The sequence below is a fragment of the Protopterus annectens genome, chromosome 7.part1 (assembly GCF_019279795.1).
Source record: "Protopterus annectens isolate FY-2018-M chromosome 7.part1, PAN1.0, whole genome shotgun sequence".
NCBI classification, from domain to species: Eukaryota; Metazoa; Chordata; order Ceratodontiformes; family Protopteridae; genus Protopterus; species Protopterus annectens.
The window spans coordinates 48,864,658-48,887,036 of NC_056740.1; the positions used below are offsets into that span (position 1 = coordinate 48,864,658).

Below are 22,379 nucleotides of genomic sequence, written 5' to 3' on the forward strand. Positions count from 1 at the left end.
TACTTTGCTAACAGTCGTCCATTGCTCCCTGAGCTTCCTGAATTTGCTGTCTTTTCAATGGCCTTTTACACAAGGTTTTAATTTCTCCTGTACATATTACTGGTCTTAAGGTCCTACTGTTCCTACTGCTTCAGCCACACTGTGACCTCTATTGTTATGTTTTTCTTTTTCTCTCCTATTTCCATAGATGTAACAGGGTACTACAGGACGTGTGAGCGGTGCCAAAAGGTAGGCAAGGCAGGAGACAAGGTGAAAGCTCCTTTGATGCCTTTGCCTGTGATGTGAGGAGTCATTTCAGAGGGTAGCTATTGATATTGTGGGGCCTATGAGTACCCCAAGTTCCACAGGGAAAAAGTATATCCTGGTAGTAGTGGATTATGTTACCAGATACCCTGAGGCAGTGGCTCTGTCCTCCATTGAAGCAGAAAATGTGGTAAATTCTTTGTTAGAGGTTTTCAGCATGGTAGGTTTCAGAAAAGAAATACTGACTGACAGAGGTGCCAGTTTCATGTCATACCTGCTGACTTGTCTGTGGAAGTACTGTGGGGTGAAGCACATAAAGACCACCCCCTACCATCCCCAGACTAATGGTCTTGTTGACAGGTTAGACTCTACACTCAATATGATGCTACTGGCATTTGCAGACCAGTTTAAGATGGATTGGAACAAATATTTGCCTCATCTGTTGTTTGCTTACAGAGAGGTTCCCCAGGAATCCACAGTTTTTGTACCCTTTGAGTTGTTGTATGGGCATAGGGTGAGGGGACCCCTAGATTTAATTTGAGATGAGTGGGAGGGTGAGTGTGAATCCCACAAGGAGTCTGTTGTGGCATATATCCTAAACCTCATTCAAGGCTCAGGGAACTCATGGGCTTGGCCCAGCAGAATTTAGCAGAAGCCCAACAGCAGAAAAAGGTCTGGTATGGCAGGAATTCTTGAGCTAGAGAGTATGCTGTAGGGCAGTAGGGAATTGTTCTCATTCCTGTCAGACACAACAATCTGCAGGTAGCCTGGGAGGGACCCTACAAGGTGGTAAGGAAGGTCAGTGATGTTAATTACATGGTAGAACTGCTAGGCAGGAAGCAGGGGCACAAATTGTACCATGTTAACATGATGAAACCTTACCATGATAGGGAGGCCTTTGTGCTGAGTACTTGCAGTGGATGGCAGGAGGACTCTGAGGGGGATCTGGTGATTGATCTTCTCAGTGAGGCTCAGACTGACACCTCAGTGGAAGGGGTAGCAATGTCCCAGCAGTTATCCCCTACCCAGGTTCAAGAAATCTGAGCAATGTTACAGGAGTTTGTCGGCATGTTCACTGGGAAAACAGGGTGTACCCACCTGGTGCAGCACCATGTGGATACAGGACCCCAAAGGCCTATTAAGCAGGCTCCTTATAGGGTGCCTGAGAGAGTCAAACAGACTCTGAGGGAAGAGATGCAGGAAATGTTGGAACTAGGGGTAATTCAGGAGTCCAGCGCTCCCTGAGCCTCTCCAGTGGTGCTGGTACCAAAGATGGATGGCAGCACCAGGTTCTGTGTGGACTACAGGAAATGAAATAGACACACAGAGTCAGATGCTTACCCCATGTCTAGGACAGATGAAGCCATAGAACAGCTGGGTGGGCTAAGTATCTTACCACCATTGATCTTACCAAGGGTTACTCGCAGGTGCCCTTGACTCCCAGTGCTAGAGAGAGGTCAGCCTTTGTGACTCCTTTTGGCTTGTTTGAGTTCAAAAAGATGACCTTTGGGATGAAAAATGCCCCAGCGACTTTCCAGAGGTTGGTAGATCATATCCTGGCGGGAGCAGGAGATTTTGCCCTTGCTTACCTAGATGATATTGCCATCTACAGCCATTCCTGGCAAGAGCACCTTCAGCATGTCAGGGAGGTGCTGGGCAGACTATAGAGGGCAGGGTTGACCATTAAGCCCAGCAAATGTCAGGTGGGTATGGCAGAGGTCTCCTACCTGGGACATAGAGTGGGGAGTGGTAAGATCAGACACAAAAACCCTCACACATACGGCGGTTGCAAATGGCCAAAAATCATTCAAGGTCAAAACAACAGTGCTTTCTAGCCCCTTTTGAACTCATAGAACTATTTTCAGTATATTCCACAATGTGGTGAATGGTGGCATATCGTACATTACATCCCTTACATATACGAGGTTATTATTTATATAGTAAGGAGGTTTTGCTTGTAGGATAACATATTTTGGTCGTATTTTTTCATGGATTACTGATACGTTGCCTAGTATATATTGGTGTGGCGCATCAGTTGACACATATAAATAATAACCAATTCATGACTTTGGGTCAGGAATAATTAGTATTTGCTAACAAAAAATATTTGTTCAGGCTTAAAAGCATTTTTCTTGATATAGGCAGGTTATCTCTGTTTTTGTGATGGTTATCTGATGTTCACCAACATTTTCCTCTTTTAGTATATCTTTGTCAAGTGTTTTTCATTTTGTGCCAATACTGGAGACTGACCCTGTAGTTCTTAATTTGAAGTGCACAGATTTGGGGAATTATTGTAGGGAAATATATACTGGAGATGATTGTGAAGCTTATGGTCATGGATCTAGATGCAATTCTTCAGGGCCTGTGTGCCAACAAGAATGATATTGGTGTATTTGGTAGGACCCTTTAATCAGGATAATAATTTGGATGTTGAAAATAGGGATCCAGTTATCGGCTGCAATCAATTATTTCAAGGATTGAATAAAAGTATGAAAACCTTACTTACCAGTGTCAGGCACCTTAAATTATTTAAGGCTTATCTTAGCAAAAATATTACCCCTCGGGGATTGAGGGTTAAAATATAGCCTCTGGTTGGTTGGATAGATGAAACACTGACAAGGGAATGGTGGGAAGAGCAACAGCAAGCCTCCCTTTCTTTTGTTCAGATTTTGGCAAGCTATTATGAACGAATAATAGAGGAGAATGTTGGTGAAGTTAGGTCTGTTTGTAATGCATCTACCTATCTAATGATTTGAAGAAATTTGATGGATTACCTGCATATACCAACTGCTTTAATAAATTAACCAAGGATTTGTTGGTTTTTGAAAAACAATATAAGGACAAAAAAATATGTAAATTCAATAGGGATGTTACTGATTATCATAAGGGAAAGCCCTTTGAACATCAAAAATTTGTTAAATTTTCTGAAAGTGGGGATTTCACATATACCCCCTCTAGGAGAAAAAGACCAAGATCTATTTAAAAAAAAATGGCCTCACAGCCTAGTAGCACTTCGGGGGATCAGTCTTCTGCCACAGATATAGATTTTCCCAACACAAAGGCTTCACCCACACCAAAGAAATCCAGAAATAGTGACCACCCTTTAGAATTGGCAGGCATGGAGGAAGCACAAGTGTAAATACAGGTACAATGGAGGGGCTCCTCCAAGCTTTGCTAATGCATTAGAGCTTGATTTTAATATACATAACATCTCATCTGTCCAGTTAAATGCCAGCCAAAAAAAGTTACTTAATAAAGGTCTTAACTATGTTCCAGGTTTTGTCATTGATTAAAATATTGTTGTGAATGATGTCTTGGATTTTTGCCGTAGATTAAATCTAAAAATGTTTTTTGGTTCTAGTGAAACTTTTCAAAGATCTACTGAATTCAGGTTTGGCAAATCAGCCTTCATGCCTCCTATGAATAAATATGTTGGTATCTTTCAGCAGGCGGTTCTCAAAGATCTGCATTTCAGGTTATGTGATTCTACTTTGTTGCACCTTAATCTCATGGTACAAGAACAATAGGCTCTCACTGAATTGAAAAATAATTCCAATATTGTGATTACTACTGCAGATAAGGGTGGGTCGGTGGTTATAATGGACACAGATTATTATCTGGCAGTGGGAAATGGCCAATTATACAACCTTCAGCACAGTATGCACATACCCTTACACCCTACACCAAACTTCAAGAAGGAGATAGACTCTTTTCCTAACTTAGCAGTAGAGGAAGGCATCATACAGGAGCGCATGTTGTGCCAACTTATGGTACAGGATCCACAAAAACAAATTTTATATCTTTAACCAAAGATACATAAGAGTCTGGATAAACCTCCAGGAAGACCAATTGTATCAGGTATTGTATCCCTAACAGATTCGCTTTCTGATTTTCTAACATATTATCTCAAACCAATACTCAAACATGTACGAGTACGCATCCAAGATACCACTGAGTTTCTCAGGATTATATCAGAGACACAATTAGAACCAACATGGTTACTATGTACACTGGATGTAAAAGCTCTTTATGCTAACATTCCCCATTGGGCAGGACTAGCAGCGCTACAACATTGGTTAGACAGGGCTGATCTTTATTCAGTGGGATTTAACACCTTACTAGTTTATATGGAGGAACACGTCCTCACGAAGAATTTTTTTACTTCAGTGGAGAATGCTATTGGCAACCAGAGGTAAAGCCATGGGGGCTTCTTTTTCCCCTATTTACGCTGATATATTCATGGGGTATCTTGAGGAACAGCTTATTTATGACACCTCACATAATTTATACATGAATGAGATAGACATCTGGAGGAGGTACCTTGACGACTGCTGGATGGTGTGGCATGCTGACCAACAATATTTGGGTGAGTTTGTCCAATATTTAAATGAAAATACATGTGGTATCAAGTTCACACTGAATTTTGATATGCACCACATCAACTTTTTGGATGTTACAGTGTCTAAACAACCGGATGGGTCTCTTGCCACCAGTGTGTATAGGAAATACCCTCAATATAACAACTTGCTTTATGCCACTAGTCTGCACCCACACCATACCATAAGGAATATACCCAAATCACAGTTTTTTCATATCAGGAGGATTTGTTCTGAGAAGGAAGATTTTGTTACTTTCCAACAGGACATGACACATAGGTTCCAGACTCGGGGTTACTGCCAACAAGATATACAAGCTGCTGGTCAGTTTGCATCTGCTCAGGATAGATCACAGCTTCTTGTATATAAGGACAGGACTCACACAGTGGACGCACAGCCGATCAGATTTATAACCACTTATGATAGGAACATTCATCTCATTGGGAATATAGTAACCAAACACTGGAACATTCTTATGGCAAACGAAGACTTGAATCATATGCTAGGGGATCAATGCTTGCTTTCATACTGCAGGGGCAAAACACTGGGCTCTCATTTTGCATACTATAAGAAGCGTAACAGTGGTTTATCTATGCGTTATCAATTAACTATAACAGGGGACAAACTTTTGGGGTCATTTCCATGTGGACACTGCTCCTTTTGTAAACACATACTCAAATCCAAACAATTCACTAGTAAAAACTCAGGCAAGGTATTTGATATACAGTGTTTTGGAAATTGTGGATCAGATTGGGTTATATATTTGGCTGCCTGCAATTGCTCATCTTTCTATATTGGACAAACATCATGTCCTCTATGGATCCACATGTCAAAAAATTGCAGTGACATCCGAAATAAACAGATCACTAATGCCTTATATAAACACCAAATTATTCATCCCACTGCCCAGTTTTCCTTTACAGTGATTGACAGGATACAGGGAGATTGGTCCAATAAACTAGGCTGGCATTCTATTTTTAATAACAAGGAGAAATAGTGGATTGTGAAATTAGGAGGCTTGTTTTTACCAGGTTTAAATGACCACTTATAACGGGGATGTATTTTATTTTGTGTTATATGTTTACTAATTTGTTAATTGAATTGCAGGAAATGACACAATAGGAAGTATGGATGCATTTGTATATAAACAGATGGATTTGTTGGCATCTTTATTCACTGAGGAAGGCTAGTATACTGAAACCGGTATGATGCTATTATGTGAATAAAAGTATTCAGCAAACAACACGAGTGGTAAGATCAGGCCAGAACCTGCCAAAGTGGAAGCCATTCAGACATGGCCTGCACCTGTTACCAAAAAGCAGGTGAGGGCATTTTTAGGGACAGCAGGGTACTACAGAAAGTTCTCCCCCAATTAAACTACCATAGCTGTTCCCCTTACAGACCTGACAAGGAAAAACAGGCCAGATAAGGTAGTGTGGACCCAGCATGTGAACAGGCATTTCAGAGGATTTGTTGTGCAGGTGGATCCTTTGAACCATGGGGTGGGGACTGTACTTAGCCAGATTTCTTCAGTGGGAGAAGAGCACCCAGTGGTTTATCTCAGTCATAGGCTCCAACCCAGGGAGGAATGCTATGCAGTTTTAGAAAAGGAATGTCTAGCCATAGTGTGGGCACCGCAGAAACTTATCTGTATGGAAGAAAATTCACTGTAGTTACAGACCACAGTCCCTTAACATGGCTATATCGAGCCAGGCAGCAAAATGTCAAGTTACTAAGGTGGAGCCTAGGGTTGCAAGCATATGATATGACAGCACAGCACTGCAGCAGGGTTAGCAATGCCAACACAGATGGACTTTCAAGATAGGGAATGGGGTAAGGTATTGCCAGATAGGCACAACCCTCTTAAGCAATGTTTCTCAAGGGTCAATTGAAAAACTAGCTTGAGTTTTTTTTGGGGGGGTGTGAAGGTTGTCAGCCCAGCTAGCTAGAATTTTTTAAATAATTCTATGTTATTTGGGAATAGTAATATAATGTGTATGCTTGTCTTACAAATATAAGAGAACTATATGTTATATGCGTATTAAACTGCTGGTGCAGAAGTGTGTGTTAAACTGTATGTTATGTGCTGAGCTTCAGGACTGTAACCACAGTGCACCCTACTGGAAAAGAACAGAGTTACCTTGCAAACTCTAAAAAAAAAGTGAATTGTTTACAATGATGTTTGTCTCAGCTGGGAGATAGAATGTCTGCAGCTAGAAATTCTTTCTATTGTCTGGAAACAGAAATAATTACTGGCCTCAAAGTTAAAAGCATGTAACTGTTTTATGACTTCCAGTTCTAGGCAGACTTCTGAAAAATAAGTATTTTTGACACAGAGGTGGCAAAGAATGATGTAATGTGAGATAACCCAGCAGAAATGTTTGATAGTAACTTAAGAACTATCTCAGAGAGTGTGTCTGGGCATTTTGTATTTGTCTTTGGACCTAGAAACATCCTTTTATCACCACTTTTCATCTGTATTTGCCTGGCTCTGTTAGTATGTCATTTAGGGCATAGTATATCTTAGATATAGATTAGATATAGACAGGAATACAGCAAGATTAGTTTAGAAGTTTTCTGTATTTATGTGAGACTGTCCTGCAATGTTGTTTTAAAATATTTCCTGTGATTCTGAACTCTGTTGTCACTGTGTTGAGTTATTGAGCATTGCCTTGTTCTTTTATTATTTATTATTAAATATATTTAAACCTTTTAATTTTGGCTGATTTGTTTAGATATATTTAAGCTCTTAGCATACTTGCTTATGTATTTGGTGACACTGTACAGGTCACTCTTAAATAGTCTTGCTGTTGGTCACACTTACCCTTTGGATTTTAGTAACATTACACAGTAGAATTGGTCACCCTTTGTAAAGGCCTTATAGTAGCTGATAAAGGGTGGTTGGTGGCAGTGATAACTACCTTATAATCTGGGCAGAAGGGGGCATAGCTAGTAAACCAGTGCCAGCATTTTCCAGAAGTCGCTTGTGTGTTTGTATACAAATCAAATCTTAAAGTGTGTGTGTGTGTGTGTGTGTGTGTGTGTGTGTGTCTGTGTGAGCTACTTGGGCAGGGACACAAAGCACTGGTTGGACAGAGAGGGTACTGGAGGTTTTGGCATGACCACTCAGCTGAGATCTTAATCATATAGCTGTGCCAGTGGGGAGTCTTATTGGGGATCTCAAGAGAGAGGGAGAAACCAAACCCAGACTGGCTGTGACCTCTGTGTGCTCTTAAGGAAAATTGTACTTTACTGTGTGTGTACTTGTCATCCTCCCAATGTGCATGTCTCTCACTGGTGCTAGTGGTGAGGATTGAGGCTCCTTGATTACTGGGCCAGTTCAGGGGCGTCACATATGTAATGGCCAGACATATGTGATAAAAACTATTATGCATTTATTCAGTATGTACATTTTCTAAGTAGTTCAGTTTAATGTCACACACAGGAAAGAATGAGAAAAACTAGTGTAAGATGGGGCAAAATATTGCCCACCATCCACAAATCTTGTATAACATAACATTTTCAATAAAAATAATGATTGTCATCATTTCTACTCACTAACTATATCATACATTCTCTTTTTATTACTCACACACTTTTAGTCAGTATTGTTATAATTCAGATCCACTGCAAGTCAACAACAGGAACTGGGAAATGATTGTTTGGATGGTTAGAGTTTACTTCATGGAACTTCCTCTTCTCGTTTTGCTAGATGCCATGGGATTTTTCCTATCTATCTGAGCTACTACTAACTCAAGCAGATCATTGACAACCATCTCATAAAAAGTATTTTATGGGAGACGCTGCCTATTCGAAGACAGCTGCTTCTGATGTGTTCCAGTGATAAATGCAGAATGGTCTATATTGCTTATTAACCTACATTTACACCATAAGTTCATGGCACATCTTGTTTATGCTGGAATACTTTCAAGTAGACCAGTAACAGCAGAATAGAGGTTATGGCCACAACAGCTCAATGTTTGACTATTGAGCCTTGGTGTAGGTGACACCAGCTGGGGAAGATATGAGTGAATAGCCAAAGCTAGATTAAATATTTTCAGGGGAAAGTGATGTATATTCTGCTTGTGGGGTGCCTCCTGGTGGGTGGTAATCTCTCCATAGGAGACCCAGAGCACACTTGATTAGCATGAAACAGAGCAGCCTTATATGTGACCATATATGGTGCACGTGAAGATTTTACGAACATGTGAGAATGTGCAAAAAGTTATGTGCATAAAAAAATAAATAAATAAATAAAACCTTCCATTTCTGGAGTTTAAAATTGTGATTTATCCTAGAATTGAGTATTAGCTGGAAGTGTAACACAGAGAGGGCCAACAAAAATTAAAAAGAAAAACACATTAAATGCAAAGGGGTAATCTCCACTTGTTTCCAAGATGAACTGTAAACTTGGCAAGTTATGAAATAAAAGGCAATGTCTCTGATAACAGAATGTGCTCATCCATTAAATTTTGTCCTTTAAAACCAATTTCCTATTCAGCACTACTGACCTTTACAACTACCTGAGTTGTAACAGTTTTGCACAATGCAGGCATTTCATATTATCCCTTTTTTTGTCCAGACATAAAGTGATGGCCGTTTAGAATTTATGTACCCACTCAGTAACTCACCAAACAGAAGAGTCAAATACACAGGCATGTATGAATAATGAAATGTGTAGATTATGCATACTTATTGTTTTTTAAAGACCTTATATTTCAGTGCTGCCCATTTTCCTCTGTAGTAACTAGGGGTGTGTAGTTTGTGAAAACGAATAGAATTATATCCAGCTAGCATAGTGAACATTCTATCATTTGTTTCACTTATGTGTTGGCCATGGGCATATACATCAGTGGTTTGCTCCAAGAACTAGTTCATACCAAATATGTTTGTGTCTTTCAGCTTTTCCCGGTTAGGGGTCGCCACAGCAGAACTCTTGTCTGCTAATGATTGGTAGTTGATTTTTACGTGCCGAGTTACCAGCCCTGACGCACAACCTTCAATGAAGGTACGCCCATTCATGCATGTCTCCAGGCAGATGACACTCTAGCTGAGAATCGAACCGGACAGCGTCTTACTGTGAGGCGCCAACGCTACCGCAGCATCACCACCATGGGGAGTTCATATGATTTCTGCAAATGCAGTTCAGAGTGCTAAAAAACATAAAACTAAAACTGTACAAAATAAATAAAAATGTGTTTATTTAAACTGTCATGTTATGACACCTTGACTTTAACAGTGCAGTCAAAACTGCTTTTTGTTAGGGCCACATTAAAAAAAATGAAATGAAAGTATTACGCTAGAGATTGGACTGCTACAGAATTAATTACTATAGCTGCCAAATGCTTCACTCAGAACCTTGTCATCAATTTGTTTTATCTGCAGGCCCAAAAGAAAAACAGATCCCAATATTAAAAGAAGCCATTACAAACTAGCATTAAGTATTTTTATCCATAAAACCAAGCAGAAGCATTTTGTCTTACTGACACATTTTTATTACACTGCATCACATTCTTAAGTATAGTTTTTATTTTGATCAACACTTATTCTAGCAACTGCAAGATGACAAAGAAATCCTGCTGAAATCAACATAAAGCTGATGATATGTAATTTTCTAGTTCAACACCTTTTAAAATGCAATGACAAACTAAATTGGTATATGTGTGTATGTATCCTCAGATAGCAGGTTTTATGTACGATGAAAACATGACATTTAAAATAAGATTAACATCAAACGGAGCTTACCCATGCATCCATATCTGCAGGCTTGGAATAAGGAAGAGAATAAATATGGGTATAAAAATGACTTAGTAAAGCAGTCTGCTATTAATACAGCTCAGCATTATCCATATCAACTTCAAAAAATGTCTTGTTTAAAAGAAGGCATGATAATCTAGCAATACACTGTGAATGCGCCTCTTGCTTCCTATCCTCTTGGGTTTTATAGAGTAAAACATGTCACATATACCTAAACCATTTTCATGTATTTCAGTTTCTTTTGTTCTTTCAGTTTGCTTGTGTAGAGGATACACAAAACACACTGTCACAGAAGGCTGCTCTATCTAGCTGACCCCTGATAGAAACTAAATCCTTCCCTACCAACAGCTAGTTGTGCTCAATCTAAACCATGAAAAAAAAGTATAAAAACTTACTTTTTGGGTAATTGCTTAATTTAATGAGGTCTCATGAACATGGCCTGTCAGCAATTTGTATACAACTTCCATTTATGCTGTGTGCTTCAGGCTGCTGAGTGCAAGTGGTTGGTGCTAGTACAACTTTCAGAAGAGAGGTTCTGAATAATGTCTGGAGAGTGCTGATTATTTTATTAAATCAGCAAAAATATGCTTATTATGCACCTTTCTGATGCATAAGCCTCACTGTATCAAGTTCGTTATAACAAGGATCATATGTAGGAATCTTATCATGATCAAGGCTCATGTTTCCACACAGACAGCCACAAATACAGAACTGCATCATGGAAACCTGACCATTCGCATGTGCTTGTGTGCACATGCATGCATGCATGGACACACACACACACACACACACACACACACACACACACACATACATGCACACACACACACACACACACACACACACACACACACACACACGCACGCACGCACGCACGCACACACACACAAAAACACACACACACAAATCGTATCTGAAAGATTGAAAAAAGTGACTAACAGCTTTTAAAGCTTTCAGTGGATGAAACATGCATTTTGCTTCTGCCCCCTGTCTGTGTAATAGTGCTAAATGTCTTACAGGTTTCAGAGCTGTAAAACACTTTGTGCTCTTCCACCTTAAGTGGTTATATCAGGGCAGCTTAAACTCCCCAAGTACTGCAAACAATTATAATTGAGTCACTGATCATGACTCTAGTTTGCTATGTGCATATATTATCCAGTATAAGACTCTGATTGGCTGAAAATGCTTCTGCACTGTGATGTAATATTTTAGGCAACCATTAAATAAAGAAAAAATACCAAAGGCAAGCAAACAGTTGTCATTTTCTTCACTTGCCTTAATTGGGAATTCATAAACAAATTAACTCACTCACTTATTCATGACACTGGCAATTTAAGCAACTCTAGTTTAACCAATGTGTCATTAAACCTAACCATATACAGAAGGTTACACATATGTTGCAATAATGTAGAACAACACTAGGGAATCAAAACTTAAAAACAGAAGCACTTCTTACTGAAAAAAGTCTAACTTAAGAGCATTCAGTGCTGTGGAATGCTGTTATCACAGCGTATCCATTGAGAAGATCCAGTATAGACAAAAAATTGTGATTGTTCTGCAGTGCATACTGGGTAATGACAATACTAGAGAATGGCTGATACCAAATGGGAATAAGAAAGTTTTGCTTGATCTCTGTAACAAATACCCTCCTACTTCTTCTCTTCCTTCAATCAAGACAACCAAAAAAGCATTCACAAGAAAAATAAAGTACCACAGCAGATCTGGCTACACTGTTTTATTTAAATCTACAAATCAGTGACATAAAATATAGAGGACTTTACTGTTTACACTTCTCCCAAACATGCTGACAATTAATATTTGGAGATTCATGCTTGACCAAATGGTGTAAAAGGCAGTGCTAATGATATACAGCTCCTTTTCTGAAACCTTTTCAACTGAATTAAACAGCCAAATTAAACACAATGTGCAACTCTTCCCATCATAAACATTCTAACGCTTCTCCACTTCATCCATTATAAAAAAGTAAAAATTCATAAAATGCAAGTATTTATCATGGAAATCTAAGGCTCACATCTGTAGCATTTTGAGTGCTACTCAGGTTTTCAAGCACACCATCCCACTTTCATTGTTGTATTGCTGATAATGAAAGTATATTAACAGTAATATCGCCACTTAAACGTAACTTTGCATTACTGACTGTAATACATTTTGTCTTTAAAATGATGATAAGTGAATCCACTATTCTAACTCATCACCAATAATTATACATCAACCTCTCTCTCCATTACAGTGCAAAATCTACAACTACCACTAGGACACCAAAACCAAAGATAGACTACTACCTAAACACGTACACAATAAAACCCATGAGAAGACAAAGATGGAGAGAATATATACATAAATAAACAATAACAATAACAGTAATGAGTGGTGTGCCTCAGGGCTCTGTCCTGGGGCCCCTCCTGTTTGGCATATACTTCTCAGAAGTACAGGCAAGCACGGAAGGGCTGTGGCTGGCTAAGTTTGTGGACGACTGCAAACTGGGTGCTATAATAGAGTCTCCGGCCGACATGGAGATCCTCCAGAAGGGCCTAAATGAGACTGATGCATGGTGTCAAAGCCATGGTCTCAAGCTAAATACAAAAAAATGCGTAGTAATCCCCTTTGGAATAAACAGAGTAACCGCAAACTACAACATAGGAGGTAATCCCCTGAAATCTGAAGAAGAAATATGGGATCTAGGGACCCAAGTAGATAGTCAGCTTTCCTTTGATAACCATGTTGCCAAAGTGGTTAGAAAATCCTTCTATGTGACCCATCTGATCACGAAAGGGTTTGTATCAAGATCTAAGGATGCAATGGTGCCCCTCTACTCTTCCCTCATCAGACCCATTATTGAGTACAATGCACCAATTGGACTGTACCTGGCTAGACATCTCCAGCAGCTGGAGAGACCACAAAGGTACCTAACCAAGAGGATTACTGGCCTAAAACAGTTGCCCTATGCAGCACGATTGAAAAAGCTAAGACTGTTCTCTGTTGCATACCGCTTTTTCTGAGGCAATCTCTGTCTAACGTACAGAGCCATGTCCAACCCAGAATTGTTGAACATGCTCCATCTTAGCAAAACCAAATCTACTCAAGCTACACGCTCTAGGGATATAAACCTGAACACAACAATGAATAGAACATGCTGGAGGGATAGATTCCCTTCGCAGAGACTTCCCTTACAATGGAACAGGGTCCCGATCTACATAAGACAGAGCCCCTCACTATCATTCTTCAAGAGGAAACTTGATGAGTGGATGGGTAACAGAAAGTTCACACCGGGGATCACACCAACAGCACTACTAGATAGGGGCCAAGGGTACTAACTGCTAGTACAAGGGTCTAGGGAACTACTAAAGGGGCTGTGAATACTGCATAACGTGGCTGGGCTAATATATGCCTTTGAGCAGATAGCCCAATACCAACCTATGAACCTATGAACCTATAAAAAATAAAAAAAGCATTGTTATTAATGAACAATAAACCATTGTTAAACAGCAATACAACATGCAGTGCGAATTCATCACTTCCCACACTGCTGTTATAAACCTCTTACGTGGTTTGCACTATACTGCTAGAATTAGATTGTATGTCTGATATTCCTTACTGCTTGCAGTTATAGTTTCTTAATGCTTAATTTATAAAATAATATGTTTAAAAATATCAAGGCTCTTATGTAAATGGCTAAACCAGAAGAGAAGGATTAATTAACATAAACAGAAATGCTTTGCAAAGAACAACTACATGGGGATATTCAGAAATAAATAGTACAATGTTCTATGTGAAACAATGTGGTGAGAGGTGATGTGCAGACAGAGAAAATTCAGACACAAAACATGCTACTAGAGAAATACACTGGTATACATCATATGCCACTGACTACATAATAACATACAAATGAGTGTCAGCATGGTACCGACAGTCATTATGTATGAAAATAACATTAAATACGCGAGTATGATTCAAAAACATAAAATTAGCCTGATAGGCCACAGTTATCATGTATTCTGAACCCTCTGATTTTAGACTGTACGGGAACAATCCAAATGTCCCTAACAACTCCAACAGATATACTTTATTCAGGACTATCAAAGTGCCAAAGCAAAGCAAATGGCACTCACATATCCCAAACTGTTCCAAATTCTGGCAAGAGCAATACCACACTCCTTACTGCAGTACCTGCAAAATCACAAAGAAGGGTGACTGAAAACACGCTTCATGTGCAAAGTGTAATTAGATACAGTCAGACTGGAAGTGGGATTTCAAATGAAGCAGTCTGTAAAGCAATGCTGAATATATACCCTAGGATTCAGAAAAATCATCAACACCTCTGTTAACTGGGCAAACCAGGAACAACAATTAGCATGGCAGCATTGCTCTCATCTGTCCAGATTTTTACAGAATGTCCAGATTTTTTATTCATATTTTTGGTCTGTTTATCATAAAATTGCAGTTTTCTGCCAAATCATTGAAGACTGAAGTCAGAAAATAAAAAGACATTTGATTTTCAGACTTCATATCCTTCAGAAAAATCAGGCTAATACAAAACCTGTTACTCTAGCAACTATCTGAGTTTGTAAAAGCAATATTTAAAAAGTGTCACTATTTTTGGGCCTTTGTCCCCCAACCACTAATTGTAACTTTGTCCAGATTTCTTGCTCTAAGAGGTTGAGAGGTATGCATGACAGTAATAATCTTCAGTTCAGATGCACGGTAAAGACACACCAAGAAAAGTTCATTAGCAGCTAATTACTATGCCTCTAATCATACACTGCACTGTCAGACAAAACACTAGTGTCTCCCCTACCATCCTATGTATTGGGGTTGCACAGTTCCTCAGATACACACACACACACACACACACACACACACACACACACACACACTGATGGATAGCTTCACTGTACCTATCCACAGCCATGCTATGAGCTCCAATCCCTGGACTGAATGTATGTACAATGTCAAATGACAGCACACACTTTTTACCTTGCTACAAAAATAATAGAGTAGTGAATCTCTGTATCACTATTCCACACTATTCTGGTACCAGCACTAATTCTAGAGGAGAGCACATAGATAATTTGCATTACCTAGTCCACTGGACTGCTGCATTTGCATATGGTTCTCCAGCGACATAGCTTTCTACACATGAGGGGGCGGTTCTTAAACCACTCTGTCTTACCACACTGAGGAAAATTTCTGAATAAAGGCTTCTGCATCATAGTTAATCCTTTCTGAATCCCAGGGATGAAGTTCATTGAAATCTGAGCAAAATATAAGCCTTGCCATAATAATGCAAGCATGCAAAGCAAAAAATCTGCAAACAAACTTCCTGAAGTGGCTTTAGGAACCCTGTTATAACAAGGAAGATACAAAATAATTGTGTTTTTGTGTGTTTATTCTAGAAAACTACTTGAAATGTCAACCCACTCCTTGTTGAGGCAAGTACATGGACTCAACTATACAGAATGGTAAAGTAATACAAAATACATTTTGTTTTGCAAGAAGCTTGAAGATCAAAGTAAAAGTAAACTTTATTGTCACTTCGATTCACACAAGTGCTAACTAAGTGAAATAAAGTTTCTTCAGACTCAATGTGCATACCATACATGGACTGCATGTAACATGATGATAATACACAATAATAAATACTTGCATTATTGCACTGATTTAACAGATTGTCACTCATTACTAGGTTATTAGTTTATTTTCACTGGAAAAATTGCAATTAGGTGATTGATTAAAGGCTTACATTTATACTGCACAGTAAGGCAGTTCAGTTTAATTACTGCTGACTTTGCTGTCTGGATGTGGATAAGACCTTGTTACATATTGTACTATAGAGACTTTTTAGTGGAAAGAAGCTGTTTCTGAATCTAAGGGTTTTGCAGTGTATGTATCGAAAGAACCTTCCTAATGTTAGATGTGAGAACAGCTTGTAAGCAGGATGAGTGCTATCCCTGGTTATTTTCCTTGTTCTGCTGAGACAACTGGACATATGCATTTCTTGTACGGATGTGAGGGAGTTCCTGATAATCCTCTCAGCTGCTTTCACTACCCCCTTGTGGAACTGTAGAAATTTGGTTCTTGAAACGCTGCCTCCTTTTGAATGTCAAAAAACTAAGCTCCTATTCTTTACACCTACCAGTAGGTCCTCTCCTTTAGACTTCTCAGTTAAATCCAACAACAGCACCCTTATATTCCCCGACTCTATCACCAAACTGTTAGGAGTCACAATCGACAATAACCTTAACTTCGAAAGCCATATAAATAACACCATACAAACAGTAAACAGAAAAATGGGCTCCTTATATAGAATCAAACCCTTCTTAACTCCAACAGCTAGAACCACTATTTCCCACTCTCATTTAATCTCAACTCTTCTTTACGCCTCACCTATTTATACTAACCTAAAAAAAAATAATCTTCTCAAGCTAGCAAGCTCCTACAACAATATTGCCAGATTTGCCACTGGTGCTGCATTTCAAACTCACCACTGTCAGAATCTAAAGCAGCTAGATTGGCTTGAACTTCATAACATTCTGATTTTTTCCCAACTTACCATTGCCCATAAGATCTTTTACCAACCAAAAAATACTCCTATACTCTCTAACCTCATTACCCCCTATAATAATCTTTATTCCCTACGCTCTTCTAGCAAACTTCTTGCTAGCATAAGCAAGTCCAATAACTTGGCAGGTGACTCCCTCTTCTCCAATACTGCTGGAAGAAACTGGAACCTTCTACCAATAGATCTAACTCTACTACCTTCACTGTCACTCTAAGCAAAAGCTCAAAAGACACCTAAAAACTCACTGGTTATGTCCTTGCAGTAACCCTGACTAATCTTCAACCTTTCCCTACTTCTATCTTCACATTGCCTTTGGATACAAAATTTCACTCTGCGTACCCCTCTGTATACAGTTACTGTTACTAGTAAGATTAATATAACTTCCAGTATTTATTTAACCTATCGATGAACTGTAAAGCACCTCATATATCACGTTGCAAGATTACTTATATTATCCTATATACTCATCCTTCTTAGTATCAGTACTTCTTCTAGACTCCGTTTTTGTATTCTAATTTCCTTTCTACTTTATTTGTTATATATCTGTAGATGATATTCTGTGCTATGTTTGGAGCTTTTCTCCCCGGGCCTCTACTGAAAATGGAAATATATCCACTTAGACTAGCCCTGTTAACAAATGTAAAATAAAATAAAATAAAATAAAATGATGCTTGGAAGCAGAGCAGCTTCCATACAATACCGTGAAGCTGTTTGTCAGTATACTTTCCATGGTGCCCCTGCAGAAGGTTGTGAGAGGTGCTGATGGTAGGTATTCTCTCCTCAACCTTCACAAGAAGTGAAGCCATTGATGCACCTTCTTTATGATGCATTTGTGTTGGCTGACTACGTCAAGTCTTCTGCAATGTGCACCCCCAGCAATTTTGTGCTTTTTACTCTCTCAACTGTTTCATCACTGATTACAAGTGGAGAGTGCTCTCTGTTGCTCTTCCTGTAATCCACAATTAGTTTGTTGGTCTTGTTGACATTTAGTGCAAGATTATTCCTATAACTCCCACTTATGAACTTATTCACCTCCTCTCTGTAGGCTGTCTTGTCATCATTCCTGATAATGATTCCCCTCCTCCTTGCAGGCTGTCTCGTCATCATTCCTGACTGTTGTATCATCTGCAAATTTGATGATATGGTTTGAGCTGTGCTTGAGAATTGGAAATATTCCCAAGAACTGAAAACCATTATAGCATCTTGTCTGCTGACAGCCACCTGCCTTCATTCTGGACTTCACCAGTCTTACTCCAGCAGCTGGACACCCTATTTTGTAATGTTATCTAAACAGTTCTCAAGGTGGCTAGGGATAGTGTATGAGCAGTTCCAAAAGCATTACTGACATTTTCTAGGAGTTTATAGTAAAATTAGTTTTAGATATCTACTACCAGAGAGCTGTAGAATCATTTTGTAGCAATCATTCGTATGTCAGGGGCGGTGTCATTATAGCAAATCTTAAGCATGTATAAACTGGTTATGTGTATTTCAACATAAAACATATATAAATATATAGACATCTGCACAAATGACTATGAGATACATAGGGTAATCCATGGACAACCCTCTATACCATGCAAGCTGAATGTGTTTCTAAACTACACAGAGGAGCATAAAAGTACAGTGTGTACATAAAGGGAATTTAATGGCTGCCTAATGTACATAGCTAGGATGTTTACAATAATCCTTACATCACCTTATATGACAGTCATCAGCGCAGTATGAGTATAGAAAACATTAGCACACATATAGATTAACACCACAGCAACAGTGTACTCACTGGAGCATGCACAGAAACAGGCACATATTATACTGCATGTTCTAAATACACAGTACAACATGGCAAAACTAAACTGACAATGCAAGATATAGATCATCCATATAGCTATACAGACTAAGCTAATATCACATTAATCATTTCTTTAGCACCAGCATACATAAGAGAAATAGCACAGGTGAAATTATGAAACATTCTACAGAATAAAGGAGTGGGGTTAAGAAATAGTCCTAGTGAAGGTATTCTGGCCTATGAGTAGTTTCTGATTTGTCATTTCTCCTTGTACTTAGGTATGGCACAGAACATACAAAGCCAAATTAATTTAGCCTGCAATATCTTCCACCTTAAGTTCATAAGTACTATCACAGTGTTCGGGCATAATGGCCAACTAGGAACACTGATTACTTTAAATAATGTACATATACTTTGTCTTCCATACAAATATCCAAAGATTCTTGAAAGTAGTCAAATTACTACATATGAATACTTTTTAATTTTACATAATTGCATCTGAAAATTCACATTGTTATATCATAGTGTCATATCACAGTTAAAAATGTCCATATTAACCACAGCTTACAAGACTGGATCATGAGTGACACTGTAGGTTAGTATAAAGTTACCATGTATTTATCTGTAACTTATTGAGTAAAGCTGCGACTGTCTGTATTTCTTCTTGTAATCCAAATTCTTAACTGAAACTATTCTTTCAATGATTTTTCTCTGTATGCCTTTCACTTCTCATAGTTGTTCTTTTGTATATGAACAAAAACAGTGTTATACTCTAATACCAGTCATATAAAGGATTTGAATACTGATTTAAGTCATTCTTCATCCCAAATTGTTAATATTCTTAAAATATGACCCATCTTCTACATCACCTGACTGAAAAACAGCTTTACTATGATTTTTAAACAATAAGTTTGAAAAAAATCATAATACCTACATTTTTATATTGACCTACTTCCTTCAATGGGTACAGTAGATAAATAAATGGGATTATGTAGTAATCTGCTATTAAAATACATGATATTATATTTTGCAGTGCTAAATTTTAAACCTATCAGAGTAGCCCATGCCATTAATATATTCCTATAAAAATTCAGTGCTTGATTTTCTTTTTCATTTTGCAGTGTGAAGTCAATTTTTTAGTCATCAGCATATTTCTATATCCAAAAATCCTACTTTTTTATTGTTTAAAATACCATATTGAAGAGCACAGGTCCCAGGAAGAGCCCTGAAAAACTCCTGATTGTACAGAAGAAGATGTAGATTGTATACCTCTGAATTATAAGCTTTGTAGTCTTTTAATAACTACCCATAATCCACCTTACTATGCACCTGTTGGCATTAGGTTTTAATAAACAGTTTTAATCACTTTAAATGGAAGATTGTCAAAAGCCTTGAACAAGTCCAAAAATATAACACCAGGTGACAGACCCTGCTCAAGTACTTCAATAACATGGTCATAAAAACTAATTAAATTAGTTAAGATGATCTACCCTTAATGAAGCCAAGTTGCTCTGTATCAGTGGTAGAAAGGTTTGTATCAGCTGTATACAGTAATTCAATTAAGCATCTCACAAAACATTTACCAAATTGGTTGATAAACTTACTGGTATATAATGTTCAATATAGTCTTCCCTACTTTTTTTGTAAATAGGAGTAACGTCAAATATTTCCATTGTTATGGTACATAGCATTGTAGTAGAAATGTGTTAAATAGTTTGTGAAAGAAAGAGAGTAGTATATTCTTGTCATCAGTTAGTAATATACCAGGAATTAAGTCTGAACCCTATTAACATGTCTTTTTAATTTTACCCACAGCACATAAAAACAATATTAGGGCACTTTCCATTATTTTTGGTTGAATACATTCTATTCCAAAATTGTCTCTCTCATTATAATTTGATGCAAAGAATCTATTAAATTCATTAGAAATAACCCATGCATCACCCACAATGCAATCATTTATTTTAAATGTGTCAGTTGTTACAGTATTCTTTTTCATTTAGTTATTATATTTATAAAAATATTTCTTGTCTGATATATCTTAACTTCACATTAGTTTTACTTGTTTTTAGTTTCCTTAATTTTAAATTTTAGCTCTTTACATGTTTGATTACAAATTTTCTTATTTCTAATGGATGGATATTTCTTGTAAATGTGAAACTGTTTTTTATTTTTATTTTTCCCTGGCATCCTGCTTAATTCTTTACTCCACCATAATGGATCATTCCCATTCTCACTACATGTTATTAATGTATCTTTTACATTAGCAGATAGTAAATCCTGAATAACCAATATGCAAAATGTGACACAATTGTCTTGTTCCAATCCTTGGAGCGAAAAGTATGTGCTAACTTACTATAATCAAACCAAACTTATATTTTTGCAGACTTTTCCTATTACTAGTCATAAACCTAAGACCAAATTTTATGGAATTATGATCACATAGTCCAAGAGGCATTTTATCTTAACATCCTCAATTAAATCTGGAATATTTATGATAATACAGTCAAGTATATGTACTTCCCTGGTATTTTCAGTAACAAGTTGAGTCATATCTTTTATCAATACCATATTCATAAATTCATACTCAAAGTGAGTTATATTAATTAAGACTAACCAAGATATAACTGGGTAGTTAAACTCATCCAGTAATATACTGTTTTATATTCCAATATTTTTTCTATTTTATGCAGGAATACAGAATGTTTACTAGTATGCATACTTGTAGTACTATAACGCAATATACCATGAATTGCATTGGTACTTTTATTATCCTTAATCTGGATAACTATGCATTCCAACTCAGGTACATGTTTAATCAACAAAGATGAAATAAAAGTGTGGATCCACATAGTGATCCCTCTGTCTTTATCTTTTTCCTGCAAACATTCATATTTAATTAAATCTTTAATTTGGAAATATGAGGTATTCCATGATTCCGCTATTGCAATAATTTGATAATTTACTTCTGTGTCTGAGGCCAGGCCTGCCTTGGAAAAAGAGTGTTACGCCACTAATTGAATTTCCCTTACCCTTTTTAATGTATCATCCAGAATTACATGTTTTTGCCTCCATTCCCTAAAAACGTAAATGTATAGCATTATTATCCTCGCTCTGGAAACCACCATTATACCTTCTTTCCAGAGCTAGATAGATTAATTTCCTCCTAGGATCTCATTGCTTTTGCTTAATAATCAATAAACTGTACAGAATCATCTTTGTTACATTCTTACCCATATCATGCCTTTCCCCACACTGCAAGATACCTTCATTCCTCCTCTCCATCCCAGTTAACTTATTTCTTGGTATGGGTGCTGGAATCTGGAATGATGTCCTCTTTAAAGTTAGGCCTTTGCTTTTCCTAGCTGCTTTGTAGTTGAACTAAAATAATATTTAACATAAAAAAGTCAACAATACTTGGAATAACTGATCCACCTTGATAAAAAGCCAACATCTATGGATACTGCACTGTTATCATAATGCACTGCTGTTTTCACTAACATCTTGCTATGATTTGATGTGCTACAGTTGATAAGTGTTTTTGTATATTTCCAGGTTCATAGATACAAAGGTTTGCTAGGATCTAGTAATTTGAAGAATAATCAGTTTATAAACTACTTACTATGGTCCTTCC

At 37.8% G+C, this 22,379-nt stretch overlaps 1 protein-coding gene across 1 annotated transcript in view; it reads right to left on the bottom strand.

Annotated features, from left to right (window-relative positions):
• The window catches only part of CHCHD6 (coiled-coil-helix-coiled-coil-helix domain containing 6), a 3,644,424-nt gene that overhangs the window by 2,339,431 nt on the left and 1,282,614 nt on the right, over positions 1-22,379 (bottom strand). Inside the window, exon 5 of the mRNA XM_044078539.1 lies at positions 10,365-10,385. Within this exon, the coding sequence (XP_043934474.1) occupies positions 10,365-10,385 (21 nt within the window). The remainder of the gene's footprint in view (positions 1-10,364; positions 10,386-22,379) is intronic.